The sequence below is a fragment of the Rattus norvegicus genome, chromosome 7 (assembly GCF_021556685.1).
Source record: "Rattus norvegicus strain SHRSP/BbbUtx chromosome 7, alternate assembly SHRSP_T2T, whole genome shotgun sequence".
NCBI lineage: Eukaryota > Metazoa > Chordata > Mammalia > Rodentia > Muridae > Rattus > Rattus norvegicus.
The window spans coordinates 139,058,161-139,071,448 of NC_141540.1; the positions used below are offsets into that span (position 1 = coordinate 139,058,161).

At 50.5% G+C, this 13,288-nt stretch overlaps 1 protein-coding gene across 10 annotated transcripts; it reads right to left on the reverse strand.

Moving 5' to 3' along the window:
* Positions 1 to 2,712: 2,712 nt before the first annotated feature.
* On the reverse strand, positions 2,713 to 12,836 carry Zfp641 (zinc finger protein 641). Of its 10 annotated transcripts, none has more exons than XM_087556794.1 (7): positions 12,761 to 12,836; positions 10,390 to 10,598; positions 9,640 to 9,731; positions 8,757 to 8,887; positions 8,325 to 8,412; positions 7,654 to 7,767; positions 4,123 to 6,385 (listed from the first exon to the last, which is right to left on the reverse strand). In XM_087556794.1, exons 4-7 carry the CDS (start codon positions 8,847 to 8,849, stop codon positions 5,640 to 5,642), a joined length of 1,041 nt encoding a protein of 346 aa, XP_087412920.1. In that variant the 5' UTR covers positions 8,850 to 8,887; positions 9,640 to 9,731; positions 10,390 to 10,598; positions 12,761 to 12,836; the 3' UTR covers positions 4,123 to 5,639.
* Positions 12,837 to 13,288: the final 452 nt, after the last annotated feature.

A 13,288-nucleotide genomic window follows, 5' to 3' on the forward strand; every position in this document is an offset into this window, starting at 1 on the left:
ACACACACACACACAAATTTATTAGAGTGCCTGTGGTTCAGCTAGTCCAACAATGGCTATCTACCAATGGCAAGTCCAAGAATCCAGTAGTTTTCTCAGTCCCTGAATCCGGGTGTCTCGGCCATGAAGAAGTAGGTTCTAATGTCTGTGAAGGAATGAGGAGATTTGCCAGAGTTCCAGCAAGCAAGCAAAGGGCGAGCCTCCTCCTTCCATGTCCTCTCTATAGGCTGCCAGCAGAAGGTGTGGCCCAGCTTAAAGGAGGATCTTTCTGCCTCTAGAGTTCTTGATAAAAAGTGGGTCCAATTAAGAAAAAAAAAATCTGTTAGAGATAGACCCAGTCACTTGCGTGTAAGAGTTAATTCCAGATGTAGTCAAGTTGGTAACATGACTTGTGATTTTGCTCTTATCAGTGCTGGTAAGTAGGGGTCTAGAGGCTTCTCTCTACAGTGTGGAGTCCCAAGGCCCCTAGACTATGTTCACGCATCCAGGCAGTTCTGTCTGCAGGCCTGAAGCTTGGTATTGAAACAACACATTAGTGGGTCGACCATCAGCCTCTCTGTCCCTGCCCCGCCCCACTCAAAGCAACCCCAGAGCCAGCTTTCTCTATGCCTAACCCCACCTTCGCCCGCTCGATTTAGCTCCTGAAAACATCCAGTTTCTGTGAACTTGGCTAGAGGTCAGTCATTACGTTGGGCTCCACACTATCCATAAAGGCATAGTGTGCACTTACAGAGCAGTCCCAGACTGAGGAAGTCCAAGGTCCCACCCACTCTTTTTCCGGCTGCTGCAGAACCCTATGGAGCTGGTCACGTCAAGGAGCCAGCAGCACCGGAAGCTGAGCAGGATAGGGGGGCGGCTAGGGCCTATCCAGACTGACACACAATCTCCCTTCAGTTCTCCGTGTCACCCCTCAACACAATACTCTGCTGTGGTTTAAAAAAAAAAAATCTGGAGAAATGAATGAATTTCTTAGCTACTAAGTCTGTAGTTTTCTTTGGATATGTTGCCCCTATATTAACTCCTCGTCCATCTCCCTGCTTGTGTGCACGAGCACACACCTTTATGTGTGTCCCCTCCCTCAAGTTGAGACAGTTTGAGGCTCAGGAAACACAAATTACGCCGCCCCGCCCCCCGCCCCCCCCCGCCCCCGCATCAAAGATGGGAAATGCGTTTGAAAGGGAAGACAAGCATCTGGGTAAAGGGGAAAGAGCTAGAGCTGGACCAGGCAGAGGAAGGCGAGCAGTGGGGCAGGGCGGGGCAGTGCACTGTGGGTCCGCACATGGAGGGTGAGATTTTGAATACAGTAGAAGAGGGAGGAAGACAGAGAAAGGAAAGAGAAAAGGAGGGAGGGGAAAGACTAGGCAGCAGGCGAGGTGGGGTGGGGGTGGCGGACAACAGATGGGATTGTGGTGGAGTGGAATTAGCCAGAAACTTAGAGAAACTAAGTTTGCAGGGACAGAAATGGGGCAGAATAAGTACCCCTGGGAAGGGGTGAGATTGCTCAGGCAAAACAAGCTCAATGGAACAACAGAAGTGAGAAGGAAACAAGTAGGGTGATGCCTGTTGGGGAAACAAGAGTTGGAGGAGCAAGACGAGGGGCGGAGCCTGGGGTGTGGAGCTAAACATGTTTGCTTTTTGTTTTGTTTTTTGTCCCCCCCCCTCTTTTTTTCCCCCCAGTGTGAGATATAAGATATTGAAATCCCCAGTCCCAGGCAATTACCAGAGCTTGGCTGAAGGTGGCGACTAACTAGTTCTGAGGGGTTGAGGGAACTAGGGGACAGACCCCAGGACGAGCTCTCTGCGTGTGCTGGTCCATTCAGACGGTGAAGTATCACTGCTCAGATGACAACTGCGTCTCTAGCCAGTGGGTTCTCAATTCCGGAGGGCATGTTAAAACAAAACAAAAAGAAAACAAAAAACTGGTTGTTGGGCCCCAAAGACCACATTTTGAGACCCACAGTGTGGTGTGGCACACAAAGTGAGAGGGAATTTTAGTGGCGCAGTCCTACCCACGGACTCAGTGTGATACCTGAAGAGAGATAGAAGGAACCTCTAGGCCTGGGGCTGTCCTTGGTGGAAACAAGGAACAGTGGTTTCCTTGTAGGTGTGTTGAGAAGGGAGAGAGGCTCTGTCCCAAACTATGGCCCCTGTACCTCTCCTGAAAGTATAGCATCTCTCTAGCAGGGGGAAAAAAAGCTTCCACTGTGGTTTAAAATGACAAGAGCCTTGAGAAAACACCCTTTGGGAAAGTGTGTTGTGTAAGGGTTCTCCAGAAGGGTGCAAAGGGGCAGAATCCCAGATCGTGACAACGGGTCACAAACCAGGTGCTCCTCCAGGTAGACCTCCCTGTTCTGTAGCTTGCCCAGAGAAAACATTGGCATGTTTAATTAAAGGGGCTAACGTGGGTCTGGAAAGATGACTCCGCCTTTAAGAGCCCCCGTTGCTCTTGCAGAGGACCTGGGTTCCATTCCTAGCATCCACACAGGAGATAAAAACAGTTCATGGAGGTTCACTGCCCACTTCTGACCTCCAAGGGTATCAGACACACGTACATGGCGCACATACATACCACTCAGGCAAAGCATTCTCGCACACATAAAACCTTTAAAATGTAAGGGTCTTGGAGAGTGTGGTCATGACACCCAAGGGTTGAGGAGGTCAAAATTTGGGGCTGACTTCCTATGTGAAGAATCAGACCCATTCACTGGTTTAATGGCCGTTGCTTGTTTTATTGTTTGTCCAAAGGCGTTGGTATTGGACCGAGGTAGAAACCAGAAATGAGTCAAAAGACTGTTCCTTTTACAAAAAAAAAAAAAAAAAAAAAAAAAAAGGAAAAGAAAAAAGCCCTTAAACTCTGTGCTGCTTCTCAATTGGGTGCTGTAACTGCACCTACCCCTTGGGTTGGGGGGCTCCACTTTCTATCCCTGCAATTACTAAAGTAGATAAAAGGCTGGAGGTTTAAACTGTTAAGAGGTATCATCTGTTAAGTAGGAACATAACTCCCACAAGTCTTTAAAACCAGTTGTGTGAGCTGAGCCGTGAGCATGGCGATGTTCCCTAAGAGCAGAGTACGGTCAGTATAAGCAGTATCCAAGTCATTGCAGGCCTGGCTCTGTCCTTGTCTCTTGGTGCCTTCCAGTATTTAAGTCCTTAAAATACTTACTGAATCTTGCCTTGTAATTCTTGGCACAGGTATCATGTATACAACAACCAGAGTCAGGCAGGTTAAGTTCCTTCTGTTTTTTTCAGACAGGACGGCATTATATTGCCTTGGCTCATCCAGAACATAGAAGTAATCTCCCTCTGCCTCCCCACCGCTGGGATTAAAGGTGTACGATATCGCTAACAACTATTCCTCCCCTTCGGAGATGCCCGGCAGGCTCAGAGTCCACTTCATGCCTATGCAAATGAGTGGGTTGTAAATGTCTACTTTTCTGCAAAGTTAAATTCCAGTTTCCATCAGATTCCCAAGGGATCTCTTAAGTTGAAAGATGTTCTGCTACAGAGAACAGTTCTGGCTTTGCACAGAACTGACTTCTCTTAAATCTTTGTATCAAAGTGGGAGATTTTTTTTCTCATTCTCATAACACTGGTTCTAGAGTGATTCTAATCCTGGGAGGCCAAGGCCTGCTTGCAAAAGGCTGCCCATTTTTTTGCTTAATCCATCAGAGCATAGGCAAGAGAACGCACCCCAGCTCAGGGAGGGAGGGAGGGAGGAAGGGAAGGAAGGAGGAAGGAGGGAGGGCATTCTCAGCAGCATCAGAGAGGGGTTGGTGGCTGGGCTGCTCAAATAAACAAAATGCCAGTCAGCAGAATGACTCCATTTCAATTCCTCTTGAGCCAAGGGCCCAAGGGCTCTGTCTGATTCACCCAGCTTTGCCTGAGCAGAGCGCTCATTAACTAGATTTCTGAAAACCCACTCCCTCCTGGCTCTCTGGCTAATTCCAACAGTGTTGGAGAAATAAATACCTCAAGGAGAAAAAAGTAGCTTGGGAACCTTGAAAACACCCACTTTCACATTCTTCTTTTCCTCCCTCACCCCAAACTTCTCTTAAATAGAGGTTAAGTTGTAAGACGAGCACTAACACAATCACCAAAAAGAAAAAAAACGATGAAAACAAATGACCAGACAAGTGTGAGCATGTTTGTCTGAACCCCCCTGGTGCAGGCATTAACCTTCGAGGCGAGAGTCTTGGGTGTGAAGCCCTTCCCAGAACTGGAAGGTTCAACACCGGCAGGAAGCTCATTACCCTCAAGCTGCCAAGGTAAGCGACAGCCTTAGCTCCTCGAGTTCGTTTTCCTGGGAGAATGAGGTGCTCAGCGACAATTCTTCCCTCTGATGAATGCCAAACTAGGATGATGAGAAAGATTCCCAGCGCCATGATCCCTTCCCTAATTACTTTTAGCACTTCACACAGAACAAGACCGAACCCCACGCAACACGAACCACCGTCACATCGCTTGAGGTCAACAACAATCAAAAGTCACTGTCCCTTTCTGTCTCTGCAGGGAAAGAGAATTTCTTCCCAGAGATCCGGACCTAGATATACAAGTCCACAACTGTCTACATCCCGGGAATACCGAGGAAAACTTTGTACACAAGTTAAGCCGTCGTTACACCACTCCACCACGACTCCCTTCACCGCTCAGAATACATTTGAACAAAACCAAAAACTCATACTGTCCCCACTACCCTTATCCCTAGAACACAATTCCTAGAAAAGCTAAATTGTACAATTTGCACTGAGCATGCTGTCTTCAAAGACCCTGCACACATATACACACGGACACAAAAACACAGACAAGAGAAAACTCTGTTCAAGGGAATATTTTTCCTTCCGTGTGGGCCTTGATTACTTAGGGGTATAAAATTCACTCTTCAGTTCTGTAACCTGATCTCTCAACCTCATGTGTGTGTGTGTGTGTGTGTGTGTGTGTGTGTGTGTGTGTATGTGTGTGGTGTGCATGTGCATGTGTGTGCATGTGTGTGCACGTGTGTGTTTGTGTGTGTGTGTGTGTGCAGGATGAGGGGAATACGAATTTCGAGTGAACAGTCACTCTATACTTTGCAGAGGTAGGAGTGAGAGGTGTGTAATCACTGGGGAAGAGAGGCAGACCCACAGAGAATGTCTGGCCCCTGGCTCTCAGGCTCTGAATGCCTGGTCACCATCTCTTTCCTGTTTCCTCCTTGCAGTTTAGCCCAGTGCTCACAGAAGTAAACTTCATGGAGTCACCCATTCTGTGGGATATGAAATAGATCCTGGGGCCAAACAAATTTAGGAAACATTACACAAACAGAAACCATCTGTGGAGGATCTCAGAGCCCTTGATATACTCACAACGGACCCTTTCACCTATTCTCTCTGTAGAGTAAATATTTAGAAATTGGTACCGCATAGACCTCAACCATCACTGCTGGTTCCGCTGTACCCTTGAGAGTAGGTTCAGGATGAATAGGCACAAACAGACTTTGCACCATTTCCCCAAATTTTGCCCAAAGAACTCTGTTTTTGCACGTTGTCTCACAGAAGAGGTGAGAAATACTCCCGTTCTCTGGGTACAGGAGAGGGACGGCTCTGGCAGTGGCTGCTGGTAGCACCGGCTTATAGATATCACCATAGCTACAGAAGAGACAGATTTCAAAAGGCAGATGTCCCTCTGTCCCAGCTGCTCCCAGGACTCTGTCCCTGGTGGGTCAGCAAGTGCCTGTCCAGGTGGTGCTTACGGCCAAAGCTCTTCTCACAGCGAGGGCAATGGAAGGGCTTCTCCCCAGTATGGGTTAGCCAGTGTCTCACTAGGTGGTGTCTTCGGCCAAAGCTCTTCCCACATTCCGTGCACATGTGGCACTTTGGCACTGGTGGGGCACACTGAGCCCCAGGACTCTCTCCAATCTCTTGGCCCTTGCAGGACTTGCTGTCCGCGTGCACTCTCTGGTGGCTGGCCAGGTGGGAGCTGCATCGGAAAGTCTTGCCACACTCAGGACACCTGCTTGGCTTGTCGTGCAGATGGGTTTTCTGGTGCCTGATCAGGTGATGCCTTCGCCCAAAGCTTTTCTCACACTTGAGGCAGCTGTAGGGCCTCTCTCCAGTGTGTGTTTGCTGGTGTCGGGCAAGGTGGGAGCCCCACACAAACTGTTTCCCACACTGAGGGCACGTATGTGGTTTTAAGAGAGAGTCCGTGTCTGTGCTGCGTAGGAGATGAGAGACGCTGTCCTCCTGAAGGAACCGTGGTCTTGGGAGCGTTCCTGTGGAACTGCTGGGCATGGACCTCCAGCTTGGACCCTGCCCTGGGTTCCAGAGAACAGTTTCTTCAGACATACTGGATAATGTTCTGGAAGGTTCTGTCTCTAGCTCAGGAGTATCACCCTTGGGTTCACCTCCGTCTCCTATGGGGAGGGAAGAATGTAGCTCTTAAAAGGAGAGTCCCATGATAGGATCCCAGCACCCAAGTCCCAGGGAACATTGTTTGATGCCAAATGACAGCCCAGGATAGCACAGTGGCTACGGAGATTTTCAAAAGCCTAGTTTTCATCAGAGACATCTTAACTTTTTAAGTCTTCTTCTGCAAAACGGAATGGATCGTCTGTGTGTGTGTGTGTGTGTGTGTGTGTGTGTGTGTGTGTGTGTGTGTTTGTATATGTGTGGGCATATGTGTGTGTATGTGTATGTATGTGTATATGTGTCTGTCTGTGCATATGTGTATGTGTGTATGTGTGTTTGTATGTGTGGATATATGTGTATTTGTGTATGTGTGTGTATGTATGTCTATAGGTGTGTCTGCCTATCTATGCACATGTGTATACGTGTGTATGTGTGTGTATGTATATGTGTATGCATATGTGTATGTGTATTTGTTTGTGTGTGTGTCTGTGTGTATATGTGCATGTGTGTGTGTGTCTAGGTGTCTGCATGTGTATGTGTGTCTTTGTGTGTATATGTGTGTGTGTCTGTGTGTCTGTGTGTGGTGTGTGTCTGTGTGTGTGTCTGTGTGTGTGTGTCTCTGTGTGTGTGTGTGTGTGTGTGTGTGTGTGTAGTAGGACTGAACCTCTTCTTCTTTTTTTTTTTTTGGTTCTTTTTTTCAGAGCTGGGGACCGAACCCAGGGCCTTGTGCTTCCTAGGTAAGCGCTCTACCACTGAGCTAAATCCCCAGCCCCGACTGAACCTCTTCTTAAGGTAATCATATCTGTTCTTGGTCAGCACTCAGTAAGTGATAAATGCTCTCTCACTGCTCTCTAGTCACCAACACTATTTACTTTCACGTTTGCTACTGTGCATCACTACTAGGTACCATCTTCACACTTCTGCATGGAACGAGAGCGAAGGCGTGAGCTGCAGCCATTGCTGGTAGCTGTCAGCGTCCTTGGACAGAGTTGGAAGACATCTCTACCATGGCTCGGATGCTGAACGCCAGCGTCAACTCTCGTCAAGTGCCTGTTATGTGCCTGGGCCCTCGTCTACTGCTCCCGGTGTTAGCGTATTCAACCATAACATCTTAGATAGTAAGGTCTCATGGCTGCAGGCTGCAGGCCAAACCCACACAGCCTGACTTCCATGCCTTCCGCACCCAGCCTTGCTTTTGGAAAACCAAAACTCTCAACGTTTTGGTTAGAGACATGTAAAGATGATGCCCTCGTGCGTATTTCTAGGTCCTCACCTGCATACGTGACCTTCCGGATGTCCCTCCCCTCTACGTCCTGGGGGTCAGGGACCCACTGTTCTTCTCCTCCTTCTAGCTGAGGAAGCATGTCCAGTTTGGGGATGGGAAACCCTGTCCAGGAGAAAAGGAAACAGACACACACCAGGTTAGTTCAACAGCAATTCTGTATTAATGGACAAGACCGCTTCCTAGATTCCTCGCTGGGATGAAAGGACAAAACAGCCAGACACAGCCTCCAGTCACATCTCAAGTCCCTCTTCCTTTTCCTAGAAAACCACAAACTCCTTCCCTAAGAGCCAGTTCTCCTCAAACCCTCGGGCTCTGTCCTTTCCGCTTACAACGTTACCTTAGCACTGCTAAGTCTGACCTGCCCACCTTTCCCTTCCCCAGGGCAATGCTCCAGTTCCTGGGACTGAGCTCCAGTCGTCCCTTTCTCTGCTGTATGAGGAGCCTCAAGTTTCCAACCAGAACGAGCCTCACCGTTTCACTCCACAGTTTAGCATTGTTTCCAAAGAGATCCCTCACTTCGACTCTTTTGGGCTCAGCACCAACATCTGTCTTTGTTGCCTAGACAGAGTCCCAGCCAAGGAAAGTCTCCTAGGCAGGCAACTTCTAACACCCAGAAGTGGGCAGCCCCACCCTTCTAGGGTACATAAGATCCCGCTTACTCAGAGAGACGACGATCCCACAATTTTCCTGCATGACATATTCTCCGTAAAAGTCTGTCTGGGAGGGGTCCAGGCTCCGCCACTCCTCCTGAGAGAAGCATAAGGACACATCCTTGATAGTTACTAGGCCCTGAAACAAGACAGGCAGTTGTCTGTTAGCAGCTGCTGTGACGGGAAACACGACCTCACTGTGAAGGGCTGAGGCGGTGGACGAAGGAGGGCAAGAGGGGACCCTGAAGAAAACCCACTAGCAGGTCACTCACTAGGCAAGGCACGTGGCTTTCTTAAAGAGAAAAAAGGAAACGAGACCGAGACGTGAACGCGGGTAAAGTGATGAGAGCAAGCTCCCGACTTAGACCCTGAGGAGTCAGAGGCTCCAGGATCCGTCGGGCCCGTGGCTTAGCTACAGGTGTCTACTGTATCCCTTCTTACCTGCCTCAGTCTTTCCTGTAGACTGTACCATAGCCTCCTTCCTCCACTTGACCTTCCCTTCTCTGTCAACACAGCACGATAGAAACAGAACATGCCTGTCTCCCTGGAGTGCTGATGACGTCCCCCGGGTGCTACAACACAACGGATAAGCCCAAAATCTGGAGGCGAATGGATCTTAGCTACTACCGCAGGAGTGGCACCATCCAAAGGCCTCCATCTTCCTCTGCCCCAGTGTTCTCGGAGTGGAGCGACTGAGTTGTTCTCACGGTATTTAGTACGTATAAAGTACGTAGGAAGGCTTCACATGGTAAGCGTTCTGAGATGTTGCCGCTGCCAACACTGCTATCCTTCCACCGCTACTCTCTCGACTTACGTTCTCTTTCCAGCTCTTTGCAAAAGCTCCACGATCTACACCTCCCTGTCTACTTGATGATCTTCAAAGCATTCTTGGCCCCTCTTTTCTCACCTTTTCCAGGATTTTTCTTCTCCCTCCCTTCCTTCCTTCCTCCCTCCCTCCCTCCTTTCCTTCCTTCCTTTCCTTTCTTTCTTTCTTTCTCTCTCTCATAAGGTCTCACTGTGCCACACAGACTGGCCCAAAATTCTTGGGCTCAAGCCGCCCTCCTACAGCAGCCTCCCTAGTAACTGGAATTACAAGCAGGCACCACCATGCCTGGTTTCAGATTTTCTTCCTAAAACAATCGGATCAGCTAGTCATTCTGAACTCTCCACCCCCATCCCGCAGATAACATACTCACCCAACAACACACCGTGGTACATCCCTTAAACAGAATCTATCCCGTTACAAGCACACCTTAGCGTTCACGGGAAGTAGCAAGCCAGTGGGAGGGTGCCCCAGCTGTAGGACAAGGGGAGCACGGCTCACCTGGGACCCAGCTGCAAGAAGTGCGGCTGCCATTTCCCAGTCTCCAGTGTCCCCCTCCTGGGGGACGGCAGGAACCCAGGGAGCAGACGGTGCTGGTGAGGGGAGAGAGGAGCCGTCAGAGATGAACTACCCATCTTCTTCCCCAGGATGCACTGGGCCCCATTTCTCTTCTCAATCTGCGTTCACGGGTACAACTCAAAAGCACATAGAGGCCCCCACTGACAGAGTTTCACAAGGATCTAGGGACATTTAGTTAGAATAGCTGTAGTTTGGATGGGCACTGCTTGACACTCCTCTCGTCAAGTGTACATATCATTGACCGAGTCCTCCAACTGTCATGGGTCTCCCAGCATTCCGTGCGTCTCCCATGTTGAATACCATTAATGACACACCTGCCCGTAGGAGGAATGACCGTGTGAGAAACAGAAGAGGCTTGTTTACACAGTTTGGAAGATGCAGGACCTCATGGCTTACTGGACAGCAGGGCCCAGGAATAAAAGACTGAACCTGGTGTTTGGTACAGACTTCAGGCAGTGGCAATTGGACGTTGCTATTATTGTTCGAGACAGCGCCGTGTTATGTAGCCCAGGCTGGCCTGGGACTCATGGCAATCCTCCTAACTATCCTCCAAGGATTGAACTTACAAGTGTGAGCCACTGCATGTAGGGATTTTTAATGCCACGTTTTGAGCAGAGACAGAGACTTCTAGTGCTTCCCAACCCCCCCCCCCACTCCCCCATGTGCTCTTACCCTTCTCCTGAAGGGACAGTGTCTCGTCTTCAAGACCACCGTGAAGGTGCTCCAGCGGCCTTGGTGCTGTTCTCCACGGGCCCTCTTCCCGGGCTCCTCTTTCTGACCCGGGTTCCGCTGCATCCAGCTGTGCACTCATTGGCTCCCATCCTGCACCCGGGGCTACGCTCTGTTCCGAAAGCATGTCTGCAGTGAGTGCCCGCTAGGACCTGGAACAAGTCAACAACGGATCTACTCATCTATGGAAGAGGATGAGACGCAGTTCCCAAGGCTAAGGACAGGAAGCAGAGGAGCCCCGTGGAAGATGTGCTTACAAGGCAGTGTGAGCCTAGCTTTCCTGGAGGAACTCAGGAGCCGACAGGTGATCCACAGTCAGGTCCCGGGTATTCAAAGGCCTCACGCTATAAACAGACCTCACTCGAATTCATTGAAAATGCAGGAAGGAATCCACTCAACAAAGATGGGTGCGAACATACCGAGAGATTCTATGCCTCAGATTTCATTTTCATCAACTGGTGTAGAAGTCCCACCCAGGGGGTAGACCTGTCCTAAGTACCTGTTCAAAATGAACCAGATAGCCCTCCCTTAAGTCTCAGTGAAGGGACCCATGACCTGTCATTCCTACATAGGAAATGAGAACTGAGACAAACACAGCAGAAAGACAGTGACCTGGACCGCTACACAGGCGAGCTGGATGTACCCAGCACAGGCCTGACAGGGAGCAGAAACTGCAGGTCGGTGAAGAGCTGAAGTTTAATTGGGAATGGTGGGAAGATCAGAGCGTGGAGAAGTGGTGGGAAGCGGGAAGGCGGCATTATTAACACAACGTTAGAGGCTGGAGTACGTGATGGGCACCAGTCACAGCGCCTTATAAAGAATATATCGAACTCCAAGAATGGCATGGGGAAGCCGGTGTTTGTTCACGGGAAGAGGTTTGAGTTAAGAAAGGGAAGCTGAAACAGCAGACATAGTTTGGGCTTGACAAGCAACAGAAGGCCGGTCAGTCACGCCACCCATAAAACAGAATAAATGGGGTTTGATCGCAAGAAAGGGATTTAGGTTAGGGTTTGTTTTAGAATCCACAGCAGTCCTAGAACAAGACAGGACCCATTTGACAACCATGGTAGAACCATGGTGCCAATGGATTTCTGTCATTCCTACTCCCTTCCCATGTAGACGGAGCGACCAGTAATCTCCCTAGAACAAGTCAGAATTTCAGGGGCTGTTTTGACTCACAGGATCATTCAGTAACATCTGCAAGACCCCAGGAGGCTTGGAAGGGCTCCAGGCCAGCTACTTCCTGGTCCATTTGCCTGTGACAACAGATTTCTAAGAACAATGTACTAAATGAACAAACTCCTCTTCCCACTGTTGAAGCTCAAAGATGACTCTGGGGCCTCATGGAGGCATCCTGGGCTGATTCCCAGCTTGGGTGGTGTTAGGAGAGGAAGGGAAAGAGGGTAAGGCAGCACTTAGTGGAATTTCCATTTTAGCTCTCCTCTGGATTTCAGCACCTGTGCCCTTTCTCACTTTTAGACACGCAGGACACCAATCACCCTTCTGCACCTCCAGTCCCCCTCATTCCCTCGCTGCCTAGGCAGGCCCTCCAGCAGTTTCCTCTCCAGTTTAGTACTGGGACACCTGTCTCAACCCACTTCCCTGTCACCTCCTTCAGAGGAGAGTCCTCCATGGGAAATGTGTCTGCACACTGGGCCAGCTGGATGAGGACAGGAAACCTGTGGAGATGTTAACAGGAACCGAGCAAAGGATGTCACCTGCTACTGTCACCTGCTTGTATTTCCTAGGGTGTTCGAGGCAGGGCCAGCACCTGGCCTTTCAGCTTTCACCTGTTTTCTTTTTTCCCTTTCCCCTAGTTCAGGACAATCCCAAGTCCGCTGGAGCCTGGGTTCCTGGGCTTTCATTTCTTGCCTGCTTATGTATCTGGGAGGCAGGGCACCTGCTGATTTTTTTTTTTTTTTTTTTTTTTTTTTTTTGCAGCAAGTTCTATGGACAGTCTCAGGACCCTGGTTTCAAAAAGTGGCCCAAGGGCACAGGGACGAGAGTGGTTCCCAGTGGCCGGGCCACCACGGGTGTGGCACCTCGGGCCCTGAGCCCGCAGCAGAGTAAGATTTCTTCTCTCCCGGTCACAGCACCACGGGGAGGGTCAGATTTCAGAAGACTCTGGAGCTCCCTAAGTGAGGCCAGAAAACAGGTTCCTGCGAGCCGGGGCTATAGCAAGTGACAGAAGGGTGCTGCGGGGACGCCCATGCCAGTGACAGCGACGGGACCGGGCTTGCGACACCGACGCCACAGTCCCCACGGTCAGGCTGGCGCCCTCCTCCACGCCCACCCGCACCCCGGCCCCACTCACCCGGGCTCGGCCCCTTGGCACTGCCTCCCGCCCGGCGCGGCCGAGCCCGTGGCCCGCAGACCCAGCGACAGGCGACAGGGCCGGCGTGGGGCGGGCACAGGAAATCCCGCCGCTTCCGGGGCTCCGTGGTGCGGGCGGGGGCGGGCGGGGGCGGAGGGGACCGCTGGACCCAGGCTCCTGTCGCTGCTGCCGCAGCCCAGGGGCTTTGCTACTCCCGGGGCCCCGCCCACAGCCTGCGACCACCCACAGCGCCTGGCGGTGGGGGCGACAAGAGGGCTGGAACCCTCCCCTCAGGCTAGCCCTCCTGACAGACAGACAGACAACCGACTGGACAGTGGACTTCTAATGACGCCTTCCTTCACGTTGGCTCCACCAAGATGGTGCTGTGTGAAGTGGGCTCTGCTGCCGCATTGCCTTCGTATCTGAAGAGACATGAGCTACAAGTGTGCCCGGCACATTTAGAAGACTTGATTTTTTAAAATGCAATGTTTACGCTACATTGGGTTAAGTGTGTTAATTTTGCATATT